The sequence below is a fragment of the Crotalus tigris genome, unplaced genomic scaffold (genome assembly GCF_016545835.1).
Source record: "Crotalus tigris isolate CLP2741 ecotype Arizona unplaced genomic scaffold, ASM1654583v1 scf7180000019356.616467, whole genome shotgun sequence".
Taxonomy (NCBI): domain Eukaryota; kingdom Metazoa; phylum Chordata; class Lepidosauria; order Squamata; family Viperidae; genus Crotalus; species Crotalus tigris.
The window spans coordinates 317,501-338,098 of record NW_024097495.1 but is presented as its reverse complement, the minus strand read 5'-3'; the positions used below and the strand labels follow the sequence as shown (position 1 = coordinate 338,098).

Sequence of the window (20,598 nt, the reverse complement as noted above, 5' to 3'; positions counted from 1 at the left end):
CAACTGGAGCACCACATGAACACCATCATCGGCATTGACAAATTCGCCATTAGTCAATTGCAAAAGGCAGCCTTACTAGGAACTGCTTCCATCCTGCGACAAGATCTGTAATACCATCAAACACCACCTCTGCCTATCCCAGGTCCTTGGGAAGGACTCGATAGGTAGACAAAAATGCCAAATCCAGTCTGAACATCTGGCTGACTGTGCGATGATCCATAATAATATAATAATAACAACAACAACAACAAAAAGTTGGAAGGGACCTTGGAGGTCATCTAATCCACCCCCCCGCTCAGGCAGGAAATCCTATACCATTTCAGACAAATGGCTGTCCAGTCTCTTCTTAAAAACTTCCAGTAATGGAGCACCCACAACTTCTGGTGGCAAGCAGTTCCACTGGTTAATTGTTCTGTCAGGAAGTTTCTCCTCAGTTCTACTGTAGGTTGCTTCTCTCCTTGATTAGTTTCCACCCATTGCTTCTTGTCCTGCCTTCAGGCGCTTTGGAGAAGAGCTTGACTTGACTTACAACCCTTCCTTTAGCGACCGTTCAAAGTTAAGACTCTGGAAAAGGTTTTTCACACTTAAGGACGGTTGCAGCCTCCCCAGGATCACGTGATCATGGTCCCTCCCCAAAATTGTCCTTCTCATGGAGGTTCAACCCTGGTTTTCTGCCCACCAAGTACTGGTAGTCCTTGACTTATAACCATTCATTTAGTGACTGAAGTTACAACAGAAAAAAGGGACTTGTGACCTCCCACTTAACGACCGTTGCAGCATCCTTAGGGTCACGTGACCAAAATTCAAGATGCTTGGCAATTGGCATGTACTTACGACGGTTGCAGTGTCCCAAGTTCACGTGATCCTCTTTTGCGACCTTCCAACAAACAAAGTCGGGGGGGGGAGCCAGATTCGCTTAACGACCGTCTTCCTAACTTAACAGCTGCTGTGATTCGCTTAACAACTGTGGCAAGAAAAGTCATAAAGCGGGGCGAAGTTCGCCGCCGTCTTGCTTAGCAGCGGAAATGTTTGGTATAATTGTCGTAAGTCGAGGACTGCCTGCGTGCGCAGTCTGCGGGCCTTGTTTTTCCTTAGGGAGGGGCGAAGCTTTCCGGAGTGCTTCAGAGCATGGGCAGAGGGCAGCTGCAGTCTCTGCAGAGATCATCGGAGGTTTTTAAGAAGAGACTGGACAGCCAGTTATCTGAAATGGTACAGGGTTTCCTGCCTGAGCAGGGGGTTGGACTAGATGACCTCCAAGGTCCCTTCCAACTCTCTTATTCTATTATTCTGCTATTCTTTTTTCCTCCCACCCTCCCTCCCTAATCACTGGAGGTTTTCAAGAAGAGACTGGGCAGCCAGTTATCTAAAATGGCAGAGGGTCTCCTGCGTGAGCAAGGGGGTTGGACTAGAACAGAGCTTTTCAACCTTTTCACCCATTATCCCACTTTTAGGATAGGGCAACATCCGAGGACCACCAGTCGCCTAGCAAGGTGTCAAAAACTTGATGACCAAAAAAAAAAGGAAAAAAGTGATAAAGTACAGGTAGTCCTCGACTTACAACAGTTCGCTTAGTGACTTGTTCAAAGTTACAATGGCACTGAAAAAAGGGCCCCCTAAGCCACAGCCGAGCAAGACACCTGCCTGCCTGCCTGGCTGCGCTCTTCCTCCTGTCCGAGGTTTTCATTGTTGTGAGCATTTCTGTTGGGGATTGGTAGCAGGGGTGGGGTGGGGGGTGTTTGGTTTTTATTCCCCCCCCCCCCGTCGGCTGGGTGGTTGCAGCAGGTTTTGGTCCCTTCACATGACCCTGGGACGCTGTGACCGTCATAAATATGAATCAGTGGCCAAGCAGCTGAATGTAAATCACAAGACCCTGGAGAGGCTGCAACATTCCAGCTGATCGGCGCTTCTTCTGGGCTCAGCAGAAGCCCCAGGATCAGCGCTGAGGTCCAGCTGGAGCCTGGCGCTGATCCTGGCGCTTCTGCTGAGCCCTGACAGCCCCGAAGAAGCGCCGATCAGCTGGAAAGCGGCACTGATCCTGGGGCTTCTGCTGAGCCCTGACAGCCCTGCAGCTCCAGCCGTCTCTCGCTCAGGCTTGTGTGGTGCTGCCACCGGTTCAGCTCATTCCCCTCCCTGCTACCCCTTTTCTAGGATGGTTGCGTACCACCTGCCAGGTGCCAATGTACCAAAGGTGGTATCCGTACCACTGGTTGAAAAGCCCTGGACTAGATGATCTCCCAGGTCCCTTCCAGCTCTGTTGTCTTCTAAACGTGCTGGGCGGGAGAAGGCGCTGACTCGCAAAGACACCCTCTGCCTTTTTGAGATTTAATCACGTTGCGGAAAAAGAAGAACCTCAAGACGGAGATCAAGCAGGAAAGGCTGTTTTTTTTCCCTCTTTTTCAAGCTTCCTGTTAGTGAGTGGTTTCTCCCCCCCCCCCTTTATGAAAACTTTGCAGCGAGGTGAAGTTTTGGAGCAAGTCAGCAGAAGTTGCCTTCTCGGTTTGGTGGACGTTGTGCGCTGGGGGTGTCGGTTGCCGAGAAGAGGCTGGTGAGGACGAACAGCAAAATAGCTGAGTTTTCTCATCCCAGCTGCCCCCTTTGCAGGAAACCGTAGCCCTTTTGAACGATGGGGAAATGCAGCGGTTATTTATAAAGATGACACCATCTCCAAGAACTTATCTGTCGCCCTCAAGGAGCAGAGAAAATAAAACACATAATAAAAAAAAAGGAAGGAAGGAAGGCAGGAAGAAAGGGTGGGAGGAAGGAAGGAGGGAGGAAGAAAGAAGAACTATGAGGAGAGTAGGAAGAATGAAATGAAAAGTATGGGAGGAGGAAGGAAGGAGAGGAGGAAGAAAGGAAGGAGAAAGGGAGGGACGAAGGAAGAAAGGGAGGGAGGGAGGAGAGGAGAGGAGAAAGGAAGAAAGAAGGAGGGGCAAAGAAGGAGAGGGAAAGAGAAAGGGAGGAAGGAGAAAGGGAGGAAGGATGAAGAGAGAGGAGAAAGATGGAGGGAGGAGAGGAGAGGAGAAAGGAAGAAAGGAGGGGGGAAGGAGGAAGGAGAAGGAGGGAGGAAGAAAGGAAGGAACTAAGAGTGGGAAAAATGAAATGAGAAAGGGATGGAAGGAGGAAGGAAGGAGAGGAGGAAAGAAGAAGGAGAGGAGGAAAATAGGAAGGCGAAAGAGGGAGGGACGAAAAAGGAAAGAAGGAAGAAAGAAAGGGAGGAGGAAGAGGAATGATGAAGGGGAAGGAAAGGAAGGAGAAGAAGAGAAGAATGAAGGAGGGAGAGAGGGAAAGAAGAAGAGAAGGAAGTAGAAAGGGAGGGAGAGATGGAAGGAAGGAGAAAGACGGAAAGAAAGATGGAACGAAGGGAAAGAAGAAAAATGGACATGAGCAAACAGCACTTAACAATTGTTTGATGCCTGTTTTCCCAAACCACATCCTTGATGGATTTGGGAAGAGAAATCCCAGAATTCCCTGCTGCGTTCCGGCCAGGAATTCTGGGAAGAATTCTCTTTCCAGTCAAGCCAGAAGAGCAGAGAAGCAGGCCATGGGCTGGCCAAAAACCTCGGAAAGAGTGGGGGATACGAGTGGGGGAAGCCCCCAAGGCCTAGCCCAGGGGTAGGCAACCTTGGCTCTTTTATGACTCGTGGACTTCAATTCCCAGAATTCCAGAGCCAGCCATGCTGAGCGGAAAGGGAGAGGTTTCCAAGCTGAGCCATGCTGGCTCAGGAATTCTGGGAGTTGAAGTCCACCAGTCATGAAGGGGCCTAGGCCAGGGGTGGGCAACCTTGGCTCTTTTGTGACTGGTGGACTTCAATTCCCAGAATTTCTGAGCCAGCCTGGCTCAGCTTGGAAACCTCTCCCTTTCCCCTCAGCATGGCTGGCTCAGGAATTCTGGGAGTTGAAGTCCACAAGTCTTAAAGTTGCCAAGGTTGCCTATTCCTGGCCTTGTCCATGGAGAATGGCCACCATTGGGGAGAGGAGAGGTCTGGACTAGCCCTCCCCAGTCCTGTTGGGGAGCCAAGCAGGGCTCTTGTCCGGCCAGGTGTGACCAAGGACCCCTTCCAACACCCCACCCACCCAGTCCAGAAGGGACCTTCCAAAACTGAGACAGGAACTTTGAGGAACATCTCACTTCTCGTTTTCTCCTCCTGCTTCTCCTTGCCTGACCACAGTTGGTTTCAAGTGTCCTTTCGAAGGAGAAGAGAAATTGGGGACCTTGGGGCAACCGAGGCGGGCTGTGGTTGCACTGCTTGGGTGACAGAGTGGACCGAAGATTCCTTGAAGGTCCAGAGGTCCCTGCAGCCTCCTGGACGTCTCACTATTCCATGAAACCAGAGAAACTCACCGTCTCCTGGGGATGGGCCCAAAGTCACCCAGCCAATTTTTATGCCTAAGGCAGGACTAGAACTCACCGTCTCCTGGGGATTGGCCCAAAGTCACCCAGCTGGCTTTCATGCCTAAGGCAGGACTAGAACTCGCCGTCTCCTGGGGATCGGCCCAAAGTCATCCAGCCAGTTTTCATGCTTAAGGCGGGACTATAATTCATTGTCTCCTGGTGACTGGCTCAAAATCACCCAGCTGGCTTTCATTCCTAAGCCAGGACTAGAACTCACCGTCTCCCAGTGATTGGCCCAAAGTCACCCAGCCAGCTTTCATGCTTACAGTGGGACTAGAACTCACCGACTCCTGGTGATTGGCCCAAAGTCACCCAGCTGGCTTTCATGCCTATGGCGGAACTAGAACTCACGGTCTCCTGGTGATGGGCCCAGAGTCACCTACCTGGCTTTCATGCCTAAGGCAGGACTAGAATTCACCGTCTCCTGGGGATCGGCCCAAAGTCACCCAGCCAGTTTTTATGCATAAGGCAGGACTAGAACTCACCGTCTCCCAGTTTCTAGCCTGGGGCCTTCACCACTAGATGCAAGTGCACAGTTTGTGTTGCATATGTGTGCTAAATCACCTTCGGTTTATTTGGGGTGGCTTAGCAAGTGGCATCATCTCGACCAGGACAAATGATGCCCCATCGTCCAGTCTCCCCTCAGCCATTTGGAAATGGAGCTGGCCACATGCTCTGGAGAAGCCCACCCTTTTAAAGAAAGACCGGGACACTTCCTGAAACTGGGAAGAGGGGAGAACCAGGAAAACATCAAAGGTAGAAAGAGGTCCGGGGCAAAGCAGCCCCCATCAACTCTCTCTCTCCCTCACGAGAACATGAGCCTAGAAAGACCAATTCTCCAGAAGGTTAGAAGAGGTTCCTCAGAAGATGGAAGTGGTTCTTCTTCATCCGAGAGGTGATTTGTCTTCTCAACAAGACCTTCTCCGTTTGATTTGCTTCTGGTTTCTTCTCTAAGGTGAAAGCCACCCAATTTTCCAGAACCTCAGAAGAGGTTCCTCAGAAGGTGGAAGTGGTTCTCCTTCATCCGAGAGGTGGTTTGTCTTCTCAATGAGACCTTCTCCGTTCGAGTTGCTTCTGGTTTTCTCTCTAAAGTAAAAGCCACCCAATTCTTCAGAGCTCAGAAGAGGTTCCTCAGAAGGTGGAAGTGGTTCTCCTTCATCCGAGAGGTGGTTTGTCTTCTCAACGTGACCTTCTCTGTTTGATTTGTTTCTGGTTTCCTCTCTAAGGTGAAAGCCACCCAATCTGGTTTAATCTTTGAAGATTGCCGCCTGCTGCAAACACCCACATCCATGTTGTCCACAACGGCAGGAAGGGTGGTGGCCCTGTGGCGTCCCAACCCAACCAAACAGGAACGTTCTTTTCTTCTGTTCCTCACTCTGCAACTTCTGAGGATCAGCAGCCGCTGAACCTGTCAAGGACATCCCTGCAGTCCACTCCCAGTTAGAGCTGGGTTCACACGACAGGCTGACCCAGGTTTGATCCCACAATACACTCATTGTGGTCTGTAGCTGAGCTTGACCTGTCAAATCAACCCAGGACACCCGCAAAACCTAGTCAGAGCTGAGTTCATACAATAGGCCGATCCAGCTTTGATCCCACAACGCAACCCACTTGCTCGGTCCCTCAGCTTGGGAATTATCCTAACAGGAATTATCTTTATGGCAGTGGTTCTCAACCTGTGGGTCAAGACCCCATTTGGGGTCGAATGACCATTTCACGCGGGTCGCCAAACAATGCAGTCTGCCATTTTTTCCCCTCTTTTTCTTAGCTGTGCTACTCCCTTTTATTCTATTGGCTTTTGAAAGCCAATAGAATAGACTCTCTTGAATAGAGTCTAATTCTATTGGCTTTCAAAAGCCAATAGGAATTGTCCAGGGTGTCTCTGCCCTGCTGAGCCTGCCAAAAGTCCCATTCTGCAAACGGTGGTGCACCAGTTGAGTAGTCCTCGACTTACGACCGGTTGAGTAGTCCTCGACTTACGACCGATTGGGGGTCGCGGCATTAAAAAGGTTGAGAACCACTGCTTTATGGGAATTATCCTTATGGGAATCATCCTTATAGGAATTATCCTAACGGGAATCATCCTTATGGGAAGCAGGGATATTCCACATCACTTGGGTGTGACCAAGGGTCTTTTTGCCGTAGATGTCCTGTTGACCATTGCTGGTGTGAAAAAAAAAACCCCAGCTTTTGGTAGAGATTGTTTTATATTTCAAATAATAAATTGAATTTTTATTTTAGGTTGTTTCTCTTCTCTTTTTTTGGGGGGGGGATGATTCGCACATCGATTTCCTGTTCCTCCATTTTGTAATTTTTTTTTCTCTTCTTGTTGTTCATTTTCAGAGTTGCCACCGCAAGGAGAACTTGTCACTCCCCGCTGGATTTCCGGACGACGGAGCCGACGAGCAATTGAGGGGGCAGAAAAGGTAAAAAGATTGGCCCGGACCATCGATGCTCGCCTGGCTTTGATTAGATCCTGATTTAATCTTGGCCAGTTGTAACCCTAACCCCAACATCCTTCCCGTTAAGCTGCCAGCTTAAAAATCTAAATTTTGTGTCTGCTTGGAACCAAACTGGACGGTCCAGTGACTTCACGGCCCACAAAAACATCCTCCTTTTACAGTTTCAACCCTGGTTTTCTGCCTTCCCAGGAAAATGAAGTCCTCCACTTATTGCTTTTTATTTAGTGACTGACGTTACAGTGGCCAGTTTTGAAAAAAAAGTAACTTAGGACCCATTTTATGCCTTAGGACAGTGGTTCTCAACCTTTTTAATGCCGCGACCCCCAACCGGTCGTAAGTCGAGGACTACTCAACTGGTCGTAAATCGAGGACTACTCCACTGGTGCAGCACCGTTTGCAGAATGGGACTTTTGGCGGGCTCACCCAGGGCAGAGACAGCCTAGACAATTCCTATTGGCTTTTGAAAGCCAATAGAATTAGACTCTATTCAAGAGAGTCTATTCTATTGGCTTTCAAAAGCCAATAGAATAAAAGGGAGTAGCACAGCTAAGGAAAAGAGGGGAAAAAATGGCAGACTGCATTGTTTGACGACCCCCGTGAAATGGTCGTTCGACCCCAAATGGGGTCCCGACCCACAGGTTGAGAACCACTGCCTTAGGACCTTTCCAGCATCCACGTGACCGAGATTCACAAACGTGGCAACTGACTCGTATTTTTGACGGTTGCAGTGGCCCGGAGTCGTGCGATCCCCTTTTGCGAGCAAAGTCCACTTAACAACCGTTGTTACTGACTTAACCTCTGCAGTGATTCACTTAACAACCGTGGCAGGAAAGTTCGTAAAACGGGACAAAAGTCACTCAACCAATGTTTCACTTAGCGGCAGAAATTTGGGGCTGAGTTACGGCCGTAAAACGAGGACTGTCTGTAGGTCTGACCCTGCTTAGTTTCTCATCCCAGACAGAGTTTGACCAGGGTTGGCGACCAAATAGCACAGGGGTCTTCAAACTTGGCCCTTTGATGACTTGTGGACTTCAACTCCCAGAATTCCTCAGCCAGCATGCCCGGCTGAGGAATTCTGGGAGTTGAAGTCCACAAATCATCAAAGGGCCAAGTTTGAAGACTTGTGTCTTAAATCTAACAAACAAAATGGAGGCTGGCTGAGGAATTCTGGGAGTTGAAATCCACAAGTCATCAAAGGGCCAAGTTTGAAGACCCCTGATATAGACTTTAAGGCAGCGGTTCTCAACCTGTGGGTCGGGACCCCATTTGGGGTCAAACGACCATTTCACGGGGGTCGCCAAACAATGCAGTCCGCCATTTTTTCCCCCTTTTCCTTGGCTGTGCTACTCCCTTTTATTCTATTGGCTTTTGAAAGCCAATAGAAGAGATTCTCTTGAATAGAGTCTAATTCTATTGGCTTTCAAAAGCCAATAGGAATTGTCCAGGCTGTCTCTGCCCTGCTGAGCCCGCCAAAAGTCCCATTCTGCAAACGGTGCTGCACCAGTTGAGTAGTCCTCGACTTACGACCGATTGAGTAGTCCTCGACTTACGACCAGTTGGGGGTCACGGCATTAAAAAGGTTGAGAACCACTGCTTTAAGGGGAGTGGACTTCAACTCCTAGAATTCCTCAGCCAGCGTGCTTGGCTGTGGAATTCTGGGAGTTGAAGTCCACAAGTCATCAAAGGGCTAAGTTCGAAGACCCCTGAAACAAGCTCCTGAGACCCGCTTTAGTGACGGACACAAGTTCTCCAGATCTAGGTAAGAAGACCCCAAGAAGATTAGAAGTCTTCACGGACCGAGGACGATTCGAATTCTCTCCCAAAAAAAGGAAAAGGGGGAAAAAAAAACCACAGGTAGTCCTTGACTTACGACGGTTTCCCTTAGTGTCCATTCAAAGTTAAAATGGCCCTGAAAAAAGGGACTTAGGACCGTTTTTTCACCCTCACGACCGTTGCAGCATCCCCGGGGTCCCGGGACCAAAATTCAGACGCTTGGCCACGGACTCCTATTTACGACGGTCGCTGCGTCTCCAGGATCACGCGATCCCCTTTGGCGACAAGCAAAGAGAAAGGGGGGGGGGAAACTGGATTCATTTAACAACCATGATTACCAACTTCACTTAGCAAACTGCGGCAAGGAAGGGGGTCAATTGGGGCCAAATCCACCGAACCGACATCTCACTTAACACAGGAAAATTTGGTCGTAAGTTGAGGACCACCTTTATAGATACAGAAGCCGTTCAATTTTCGGAGGAGTTTTGACTCCAGCGGGGAAGAGATGAGTGTTGAGTAGGGGTATGTGATTTCAGCTGTTTGGCTGGGGTTGGGGGGGGTCTTCCCTTGATAGAGACCCCTTTGTTCGCCTTAAGTCTTCTGAGCTGGCCCTGCAAACAGCTGTTTTCCAGCTGCAGGAGAGTGGAGAGGCCTCTAGCGTCGAAAGCTCTTCGCGATTAAAATGTCTTTTTTGGAAAAGCGGCTACTGTGTTCCTTGCCAGTGTGTGAGGAGCCCAGACGCTCTTCCTGGCCAGGCCGTCCTTGACTTACAGCCGCAGCGCAGTGTCACGTTTCCGTCGCTAAGCAAGGCCGTTGTCCAGTGAGTTTGCGGCCTGCAGACTCAGGGCTGGGGTGTTGGGGGAGCGTGTTATAATTGCGCGCAGGGTGGAGATGAAGATAAGGAGCATCTGAAAGACGTGTAAGCCTCTAAAAGAGGTGTGTGTGTGTGTGTGTGTGTGTGTGTGTGTGTGTGTGAACTGTTGTCCAAAATCTTCCTTGTTCCCCTTTTGAACTGTTGACTCTGCTCCTATCCCCTTGGACCAATTTTAGTCTGGAATGAAATTCTCTCTCGTTCTTTGTCCCTCTTTTCCTTCCTTCCTTCCTTCCTTCCTTCCTTCCTTCCTTCCTTCCTTCCTTCCTTCCTTCCTTCCTTCCTTCCTCTCTCTTTTTTCTCTCTTCTTTCTCTCTTTCTTTCTCTCTCCCTTTTCTCTTCCCCTCTTCTCTTTCTTTCTCTTCTCCCTCTCTCTTTCTGTCTCTCTTCCTCTCTCCCTCCTTTCTCTCTCTCTCTGTTTCTGTTTCTCATTCTCTCTCTTCCCCCTCTCTTTCTCTCTTATTCTTTTTCTTTTTTCTTTCTCTTTCGTTCTCTTTTTTTGTCTCTCTTTTATTTCTCTGTCGTTCTCTTTCTCTCTCTTTTGTTCTGTCTCTCTTTCCACCTTTCTCTTCCCCCCCTTCTCTCTCTCCTCTCTCACTTTCTTTCTCTCTGTGTCTGGTTCTCTTTCTCTCTTTCTCTTCCCCCTCTCTTTCTCTCTCCTTTTTCTTTTTTCTTTCTCTTTCTTTTTGTCTCTCTCTTTTATTTCTCTGTTTCGTTCTCTTTCTCTCTGTCTCGTTCTTTCTCTCTTTTGTTCTGTCTCTCTCTTTCCCCCTTTCTCTTTCCTTTCTCTCTCTCTCTCTCTCTCTCTCTCTCTCTCTCTCTCTCTCACTCACTCACTTTCTTTCTCTCTCTGTCTGGTTCTCTTTCTCTCTCTCTTTCCCACCTGCTTTCTCTCCCCCCCCCCTCTTTCTCCCCCCCCCTCTCTCTCTGATGCACCCAGAACAGCCACAAAAGTTGTTGCTCTCCTTCCAGTTGTGTAGTGCTCTGACTGCCTCCCAGAGCAGAGAGACGCTGCCCGCCAGGTCCATCCAGCCAGCTGTGTGCTGTTTCAGCGTCTATATTTAGGCTGCCGAGAGCGGGTAGCAGGGAACGTGGCTTTATTTTGCGCTTGGCACCTCCACCCCATGCCGGGCATTCCTCCTTCGGGCTGGGGCTGGGAGGAGCGGCTTGGCCAGCCTGCCCCACGCTCGACCTCTTCCACGGCTGCCAAGTGGGGCTGCCGCAGCCCGGCCTCGGAGGCCGAGCAGGGCGAAGCTGGCAGCCAGCAATCTGGAGCCTGTCCTGCCGGATCTGGGTGCCAACACAGATGCCCGTAGCCCTGGAAGCCAGGGACAAAATTCCCTGGATGTTGGGTCTTTGCAAAGGGACCAGCTCCGGCTCGCTTCCTCTTGGCCGGACCACCTCCTGTCCGGAGTCCGGGCAGTCCTCACTTTACGACCGTTCCTTGAGTGACCATTCAAAGTCACAAGGTCGCTTTGGGGAAAGAAGAGACTTAGGACCGTTTTTCACCCAACCGTTGCAGTCTCCCCTGTGGGTCACGGGGTCACGGGATCAAAATCCAGCCGCTGGGCCACTGACTCGTATTTATGACGGGCACGGCCTCATCTGGGGGTTGATTGCTGATGGGGAGGTGTTTTTTGGTCGTTTGGTTCCCTTTTTGACTTGCCATTTGTCTCTTTTGCACAGTATGTAGGTGTGTGGGGACTTCAACTCCCAGAATTCCCTGGCCAGTGTGTATTGACTTCAACTCCCAGAATTCCCCGGCCAGTATGTTTAGCCTTCAAGTCCTTGTGCTAGCCTGGGGAATTCTGGGAAATCACGTCCATCCATCTTAAAGTTGCCTAAAACCCCCTGATCTATAGGGTGGGGTGGACCGTGGAATTGGGGTGGGTGACGAGGGGGAAAATGACCAGCTGTTTGTAGAGGACTCCGGGGTCGAGAGAAAACGGCCCTTCCCTCCTTTTAAGGCTGCAGGGGCTGCCGGGCTCTGCTCCGTTCCCGCCTCGCTTCTGGGAATCTGGGAGGGATTCTTGGGAGCTGCAAACCTCACAGTCGCCAGGAGGAAGTCAGCAGTAACCCAAGAAAGGCCAAATTGAACCAAAAACAAACAATTTGTGCTAAAGGGGCCTGGGTGCGAGTTTCCAGCTGCCGCAGCCTCCTGCAGAGTTTATTTAAGTTGCTCCGAGGCTTTTTTTTTTTTTTTTTTTTGGCTGTTTCCAATCTTAGACTCCAGCTTCAGGCATCCACAGGCCATCCAGGCAATATTTTGCAGAGTTGGATTTTATTTTATTTCATATTTTAATTTATTATTTTAATTTATTTTATTATTTATTTTATTTTTTATTATTTTATTTTATCTTTTATTTTATTATTTTTATTCTATTCTATTTTATTTATTTTATTTTACTTTTCATTTTATCTTATTTATTTTTATTTTATTTTATTATTTATTTTATTTTTATTTTATGTTATTATTTTATATTTTATTTTTATTTTTTGTTTCATTTTAGCTTTCATTTTATCATTTAGTTTAGTTTTCATTTTGTTATTTATTTTTATTTTATTTATTATTTATTTTATTTTTTTATTATTATTTTATTTTATCTTTTATTTCATTATTTTTAGTCTGTTCTGTTTTATTTATTTTATTTTAGTTTAGTTTTCATTTTATCTTATTTATTTTTATTTTATTATTTATTTGTCTTATTTTTATTTTATTTTTCTTTTATATTATTTTATTTTATATTATATTTTTATTTTTTGTTTCATTTTAGCTTTCATTTTATCATTTATTTTTATTTTATTTTAGTTTAGTTTTCATTTTGTTATTTATTTTTATTTTATTATTTTATTATTTGTTTTATTTTTTATTTCATTATTTATTATTATTTTCATTTATTTTATCTTTTATTTCATTATTTTTAGTCTGTTCTGTTTTATTTAGTTTAGTTTAGTTTAGTTTTCATTTTATCTTTATTTATTTTTTATTTTCATTTTATTATTTATTTTATTTTTATTTTTATTTTATGTTCTCCAATCTGGCTTGGAGACGCCACGAAAGGTCACACCACATTTTTCTCCTTTGTTCAGCTGACCAAGGCAGCCCCTGGGAAAGCAGAGCGAAGGAGGAGTGCCGTTGCCGTGCATTTCTCCGGAATGTTTGCCTTCTTTGTATTGTCCGTTGGAAAGTTCTCTTGGCTAAGATGTGTGTCGTTGCGCGAAAGAAACCCGCATTCGCTGGGGAAATTTGGAAAAATGTCTTTGGGCAGCCAAGGGAATGCGAAAACCAAGTTGCTCCGACTGCTGGCTTTGTGTGACCTTTTGTGGGGCGGGGGGTTATTTTGTGGTGTCACAGCACTGGCAAACCCAGCATTGTTCCTTGTCGGCCATTTAGGGCAGAGGTCCCCAACTTGTGGGCCGTGGCCCGGTACCGGTCTGTGGCCTGTTGGCCACCAGGCCGTGAGAATAGCTGGCACTAGCGCTGCCGTGCAGGTGCTAGTGGCATGTTTGCGCAGGCTTGGGGGGGCTAGTGCCTTCACCGGTGCCACCGTTGTGCATGCGCCCCTTTTGTGCATGCATGCTGGTATGTGTGTGTGTGCGCGCACACATTCACATGTACATTTCCCTGCTCCTCCCTTTCTCTCTGGGCCAAAACCACCAGAAAATTGGAGGAGCTCCAATTTAAACCCTGGGTCAGGGGTAGGCAACCTTGGCTCTTTTATGACTGGTAGACTTCAACTCCCAGAATTCCTCAGCCAGCATGGCTCAGCTTGGAAACCTCTCCCTGTCCCCTCAACATGGCTGGCTCAGGAATTCTGGGAGTTGAAGTCCACAAATCATAGAGGCCGCAGTTCCCCATGCTGGCTCAGGAATTCTGGGAGTTGAAGTCCACGAGTCATAAAGCAGCCTAGGCCAGAGGTAGGCAACCTTGGCTCTTTTATGACTCGTGGACTTCAACTCCCAGAATTCCTGAGCCAGCCATGCTGAGGGGAAAGGGAGAGGCTTCCAAGCTGAGCCAGGCTGGCTCAGGAATTCTGGGAGTTGAAGTCCACGAGTCATAAAAGAGCCAAGGTGGCCTACCTCTGCCCTGGGTTAACGCAATAATCCATTTGGGCTACATTGTGGGATGGGCTATTTTGAGGTGCGTTAGACGGGAGGCATTGTGACAGGACAGGTGGTTCTCGACGTACGACCGCAATTGAGCACGGAATTTACATCGCAAAGGCTGTTTGCAGCTTCTGTGGGAGGGAGAGGGTGGCGGTGGATGAGCATCTTCGGAGTCTCTTCACTCAGTCTGTATGGCAGGAGAAAACCTTCTTTCTATGGGGGAACCTGGATGCCCTCTGAGCTGGGTGTTTTTCTTGCAGACGTTTCATGATCCAACTAGGTAGCATCATCTAGAAGGGAGGAGGAGGAGGAGGAGGAGGAGGAGGAGGAGGAGGAGGAGGAGGAGGAGGAGGAGGAGGAGGAGGAGGAGGAGGAAAGACTGTGGGGTCCTGGGGTTCTTGGACTTTGGTGGTTTTCTTGCAGATGTTTCATTACCCTAGTAGGTAATGTGTTCAGTGGGAGGAGGAGGAGAAGGAGGAGGAGGAGGAAGAGAAGGAAGAGGAGAAGGAGGAGGAGGAGGAGGAGGAAGAGGGGAAGGGAAAGGGAGAGGAGGAGGACTGTGGGGTCCCTTGGTGTTCTCTGAGTTTGGTAGTTTTCTTGCAGACATTTCATGACCCAGCTAGGTAACATCATCAGTGTTAGAAGGGAGAGGAGGAGGAGGAGGAGGAGGAGGAGGAGGAGGAGGAGAGGAGGAGGAGGAGGAGGACTGGGGGGTCCTTGGTGCTTTCTGAGCTGGGTGGTTTTCTTGCAGATGTTTCATGATCCAACTAGCTAACATCTAGACGGGAGGTGGAGGAGGAAGAGGAGGAGGAGGAAGAGGAGGAGGAGGAGGAGGACTGTGGGGTCCTTGATTTTTTCTAGCAGATGTTTCATGACTGCTAGAAGGGAGGGGTTTTTTTCTCTCTGTTTGTACGCAATCAGCTGCTGTGTCCTTGTTAGCATGAATGTTCTTTGGTGGTTATTTTATTAGGCTGTTCTTTATGTCCGATCGTTTATCCGAGTCGGTAGTTGCTTGATTGGAGTTTTCTTTACTTCTTGACTGTTGATCTCGTGTTAATTTGGGTGTTCCTCTCTGCTTATCTGGGCGCTGATTTGCTGGCAAGAAAATGTTTCGGTCCTTTTTGTTTCCTTTCCAGCCGTTTGATTGTCTCCCTTGAATGGTGTGTAAACGTTGTTGATCTCTACACGCCCGTTGACAGCCAACTTGTCTGACTGCCAAGCTTCTAGGAATTCTCTAGCCGTGTTTTGGGAACTTGGCTTCGTCTGGGATGCTCACAGCTTCCAAGTTGAAACTATGGTGAAGCCTCTCCACGGTTTGTGCAATTAAGGAGTTGTCGTCGTGGCTTCTGACTGCTCGTTGGTGGTGCTCAGGGATGCTCTCTGCATCCAGGAACATTGTGAACATCAAGTAGCATTCGTAAACACCGGTTGTTTTCTTCCTCCAAATTAAACCGCGCGTCACAAGTCTTCCTTTGCGGAATCTGGGAATCTGCCATTTTCCTATTCTATTCTGTTCTGTTCTGTTCTGTTCTGTTCTGTTCTATTCTATTCTATTCTATTCTATTCCTTATTCCTTATTCATTCCATTCCGTTGCCAATAAAATCATCCTTACCTTCTTTTTTAAAAATGCCATTTTCCAGAGATCTGTCTCTGCTCGGTTTGCAAATTGAGAAAATGCCTCTAGCAAAAAGCTGGGTGCAGGTTAGTCCTGGGGATACGACCACGTTTTTGTCACTAGGTGAGACACTTGCTAAGTGAAATTTTGCCCCCTTTTACGACTTTGCTCGCCACCGTCGTTATGTAAATCAGGGCAGCTGTTCAGCTGGGAACACGGATGTTAAGTGGATCTGGCTCTCCCCCGTTGAGTTGCTCGTCAGAAGGGGGAAAAAGCGGGAGAACGTGACCCCTCCCCCCCGGGATGCTGCGACCGTCATAACCAGTTGCCGAGCATCCCAACGTATATCACATGACCACGGGGATGCTGCAACAGTCGTAAGTAGGAAAAAGGGTCGTACGTCTCTCTTTTTAGGGATGTTGTAACTTTGAACGGTCACTAAATGAACTGCTGCTAAGTTGAGGACTAGCTGTGCTTTGGAGTCAGTCATTACTGAAGGCAGGACGAGAAGCAGCGGATGGAAACTAACCAAAGAGAGAAGCAACCTAGAACTAAGGAGAAACTTCCTGACAGTGAGAACAATTAACCTGTGGAACAGCCTGCCTCCAGAAACGGTGAATGCTCCAACACTGGAAGTTTTTAAGAAGGGACTGGACAGCCATTTGTCCGAAATGGTGTAGGGTTTCTTGCCTGAGCAGGGGGTTGGACTAGATGACCTCCAAGGTCCCTTCCAACTCTGTTATTCTATTCTATTCTATTCTATTCTATTCTATTCTATTCTGTTCCGTTCCGTTCCATTCTATTCTATTCTATTCATTCCATTCCATCATTTCATTCCATTCCTTTCCACTCCACTCTACTTTACTCCACTCCACTCTACCCTACTCTGTTCTACTCTACTCTGTTCTACTATATACTCTTCTCTACTCTACTCTACTCTACTCTACTCTACTCCACTCCACTCCACTCCGTTCTACACTCTACTCTACTCTACTCTACTCTACTCTATATCATTCATTTTATCATTCCATTCCACTCTACTCCACTCTACTCCACTGTTCTATTCTACTCTACTCTACGCTACTCTATTCTATTCTATTCTATTCTATTCTATTCTATTCTATTCTATTCTATTCTATTCTATTCTATCATTCCATTCCATTCCACTCCGTTCCATTCCGTTCTGTTCTGTTCTACTCTGCTCTACTCTGTTCTACCCTACCCAACCCTACTCTACTCTACTCTATTTTCTATTTTCTATATTCTATTTTCTATATTCCATTCCATATTCTATTCTATTCTATTCTATTCTATTCTATTCTATTCTATTCTATTCTATTCTATTCTATATTCTATATTCTATTCTAATTCTATTCTATATTCTATATTCTATTCTAATTCTATTCTATATTCTATATTCTATATTCTATTCTATTCTATTCTATTCTATTCTATTCTATTCTATTCTATTCTATTCTATTCTATTCTATTCTATTCTATTCTATTCTATTCTATTCTTTGTGCCAAGCAGCAGAGCTGTACTTACAATTTTAATCTTTTTTTCTCTCACTCTCTTTTTAAAATGCAGGCTCCGTCCCCTGATCATGGAGAGGTAGCAGTGACAGTGGAGGGCAAGCAACTTGTTCTGGTCCTGGAAAGAAACCAGTAAGTGCGCTTGTGAGCATCTGTCAGATGTTGTTTGTTGTTGAATTGCACAAGTTCAATTTTAAATTGTTTATTGATCGATGGATTTACATGAAGAACCTAATTAATTTGAATCGATCGTTCAAGGCTGGGCCCGGAGTTGCAGCCGTCCCGAGGTTGACTGCGCTTGATTGTGGAGGTTCTTCTCTATCCTGGGTGGCCCCACCCTTTTGCTCCCATTTACATCCCAGGTTCTGGGAAAGAATCAAACCCAACCTTTTGTTCTATTTTTTTCCCCTTAAAAAGAAATATATATATATATCAAACCACCCCACGCCCACCCATGGCTTGTTTTGACAAAGCTGGAATGTGGGTTATTCTCTTTCCCTAGATAGGAGTTTGGGGGGGTGGAAGGCAGAGCAACTTGGGGGCAGCTTTCCGAGAAGGCTGCGGTTTGTTTGCCAGCGAGGAAAGGAAATTGGTTTAGCTTGCAATAACATCTGGGCAGACCAAATATAAATATATGTCTGTGAAAAGCAATGGACTGACCCCCAAATTAACGCCCAATCCTGCGACGGATCCAGCGAACTCCCCTCAGTTGTGCAGAAACCTCTAAAATCAACCGTTTAGCTCCTCTTCCGTGCACGATCCACCCAAAGAAACAGAGTTGGTGGGAAAGAGAGGCCGAAGAGCAGGCTGGCTGGGGGATTCTGGGAACGGATATTTTCCCCTCTTCTTTGGAAGTCACCCACATTGCTAAAAAAGCTGACATCCTTCCCACAGAGCGGGGGTCTTCAAACTTGGCCCTTTGATGACTTGTGGACTTCAACTCCCAGAATTCCTCAGCCAGCCCCCGATATAGACTTTAAGAGGAATGGACTTCAACTCCCAGAATTCCTCAGCCAGCGTGCCTGGCTGAGGAATTCTGGGAGTTGAAGTCCACAAGTCATGCAAGGGCCAAGTTTGAAGATCCTTGCCAAAGAAAGTTATTTTTTTGTTTTGTTTTTTTAACCTTGGCTAATTTAAGATGTCTGGACTTCAACTCATGAATTCAGTCTGGCTGGGGAATTCTGGGAGTTGAAGTCCACCCATCTTAAAAGATTGCTGGCTGGGGAATTCTGGGAGTTGAAGTCTGCATATCGTAAAGATTCCTAGCTGTGGAATTCTGGGAATTAAAGTCCAAACACTTTAAAACATCCTATTTAGGGAATTCTGGAAATTGAAGTCCATCCATCTTTCTGTCTTTTTCTCTCTTTCTTTCTCTCTCTCGCTCTCTGTCTCTGTCTTTCTCGCTTTTTCTTTCTCTCTTTCTCTCTGTCTCTTTTTGTCTTTCTCTTTTTCTCTCTTTCTTTCTGTCTTATCCTTTTCTCTTTCTTTCATTCTCCCTCCTTCCTCCCTCCCTCCCTCCTTCTATCTTCCCCCCCTCTCTTTTTCTCTTCTCTTTCTTTCCCTCTTTCTCTTTCCCTCTCTCTTTCTCTATCTTTCTCCCTCCCTTTATCTCGCTCTCTCTTTCTGCCTCTCTCTCCCTCTCCCCCTTTCTCTTTCCCTCTCTCTATCTCTGTCCCTCCGTATCTTTCTGTCTTTCTGTCTCTCTTTTTCTCTTCTCTTTCTCTCCCTCTTTCTCTTCCTTCCCTCTTTCTCTCTGTCTTTGTCCCTCCCTGTCTCTTTCTCTCTTTCTGCCTCTGTCTCTCCCCCTTTCTCTTTCCCTCCCTTTCTCTCTTTCTCTCTTTCTGCCTCTCTCTCCCTCTCCCCCTTTCTCTTTCCCTCTCTCTATCTCTCCCTCCCTATCTTTCTCTTTGTCTTTCTGTCTCTCTTTTTCTCTTCTCTTTCTCTTCCTCTTCCTCTTTCTCTTTCCCTCCATCTTTCTCTCTCTTTGTCCTTTCCTATCTCTTTCTCTTTCTGCCTCTCTCTCTCTCCCTTTCTCTTTCCCTCCCTTTCTCTCTTTCTGCCTCTCTCTCCCTCTCTCCCTTTCTCTTTCCCTCTATCTCTGTCCCTCCCTATCTTTCTCTTTGTCTTTCTGTCTCTCTTTTTCTCTTCTCTTTCTCTTCCTCTTTCTCTTTCCCTCCATCTTTCTCTCTCTTTGTCCTTTCCTATCTCTTTCTCTTTCTGCCTCTCTCTCTCTCCCCCTTTCTCTTTCCCACCTTTTCTCTCTCTCTCTCTGCCTCTCTCTCCCTCTCCCCCTTTCTCTTTCCCTCTCTCTATCTCTGTCCCTCCCTGTCTTTCTCTTTGTCTTTCTCTCTTTTTCTCTTCTCTTCCTCTTTCTCTTTCCCTCCCTCTTTCTCTCTCTATCTTTGTACTTTCCTATCTCTTTCTCTTTCTGCCTCTCTCTCTCTCCTTCTTTCCCTCCCTTTCTCTCTTTCTGCCTCTCTCTCCCTCTCTCCCTTTCTCTTTCCCTCTATCTCTGTCCCTCCCTATCTTTTTCTTTGTCTTTCTGTCTCTCTTTTTCTCTTCTCTTTCTCTCCCTCTTTTTCTTCCCCTCCCTCTTTCTCTCTCTATCTTTGTCCCTCCCTATCTCTTTCTCTCTCTTTCTGCCTCTCTTTCTGCCTCTCTCTCCCCCCCTCTTTCTCTCTCTCTCTCTCTCTCTTCCTCTTTCCCTCCCTCTTTCTCTCTATCTTTGTCCCTCCTTATCTCTTTCTCTCTCTTTCTGCCTCTCTCTCTCCCCCTCTTTCTCTCTCTCTCTCTCTCTTCCTCCTTCTTTCTCCCTCCTCCCTCTCTGCTTCTGATTAATCTCCCTGTCTGCTGCTTTGCTTTTTATTGTCCAGTCCAACATCAGGAAGCGATTTGTCAGGGGATGAGCTGACTTGGGGGCCTGTCCCGAGCTGTTGAGAGACACCAGGCAGACGGGAGAGGAAAGGCTCAGATGTGATTCAGCCTGAGATCACTGGGGGGGGGGAACAAGGGGGGGGGCTTCTTCTTCTGCTGTCTGGGAAGAGACCTCCCTGGATAAGAGGGGGGGGGGCTGCTCCTTGACAGAATGCCAAGCCTGTTTGGAAAGGGGGGGGGGCGGACTTGTGCGCAGCCAGAGTCCTCTCGGCAACAGAAGCAGCGACAGAAAAACAAGGAAATCGGGCAGTCGGAGACTTACGACTGTTCGTTTAGTGACCGTCCGAAGTTACAACGGCGCCGAAAAGGGAGGCTTGTGACGCTTCTTCCTGTTTAGCGTCCCGTTGCAACGCCCCCCCCCCGCGGTCCCCCGATTTGCACTCAGATGCTTGATACGTGGTTCCTATTTACGACGGTCGCAGCGTCCCCGGGGTCGCGCAGTCCCCTTTGGTGACCTTCTGACACGCAAAGTCAATAGGGGACACCGGATTCGCTTAGCGGCCGGGTTACCTCCACTTATCAACTGCGGTGATTCACTTAAAAACTAGCAGAAGGAAGGACCCCACATTCATCGTGGTCGTCATCGTCCTCCTCCTCCTTTCTGCAAGCCCCACTTCCTTCTAGCTCTGATGATGTTCCCCAGCTGGGTCATGAAACGTCTGCAAGGAAACCACCCAGCTCAGAGGGCACCAAGGACCCCACAGTCTTCCTCCTCCTCCTCCTCCTCCTTCTCCTCCTTCTCCTTCCCCTCCTCCTTCTTCTCCTTCTCCTCCTCCTTCTCCTTCTTCTCTTTCTCCTTCTTCTCCTCCTCCTCCTCCTCCTTTCTGCAAGCCCCACTCCCTTCTAGCTCTGATGATGTTCCCCAGCTGGGTCATGAAACGTCTGCAAGGAAACCACCCAGCTCAGAGG

At 47.5% G+C, this 20,598-nt stretch overlaps 1 protein-coding gene across 1 annotated transcript in view; it reads left to right on the top strand.

Moving 5' to 3' along the window:
* LOC120316314 (disintegrin and metalloproteinase domain-containing protein 33-like) overlaps positions 1-20,598 on the top strand; it is a 62,995-nt gene that overhangs the window by 2,900 nt on the left and 39,497 nt on the right. The window contains exons 2-3 of the mRNA XM_039361758.1: positions 6,737-6,819; positions 16,811-16,887. Coding sequence (XP_039217692.1) covers positions 6,737-6,819; positions 16,811-16,887 — 160 coding nt within the window. The remainder of the gene's footprint in view (positions 1-6,736; positions 6,820-16,810; positions 16,888-20,598) is intronic.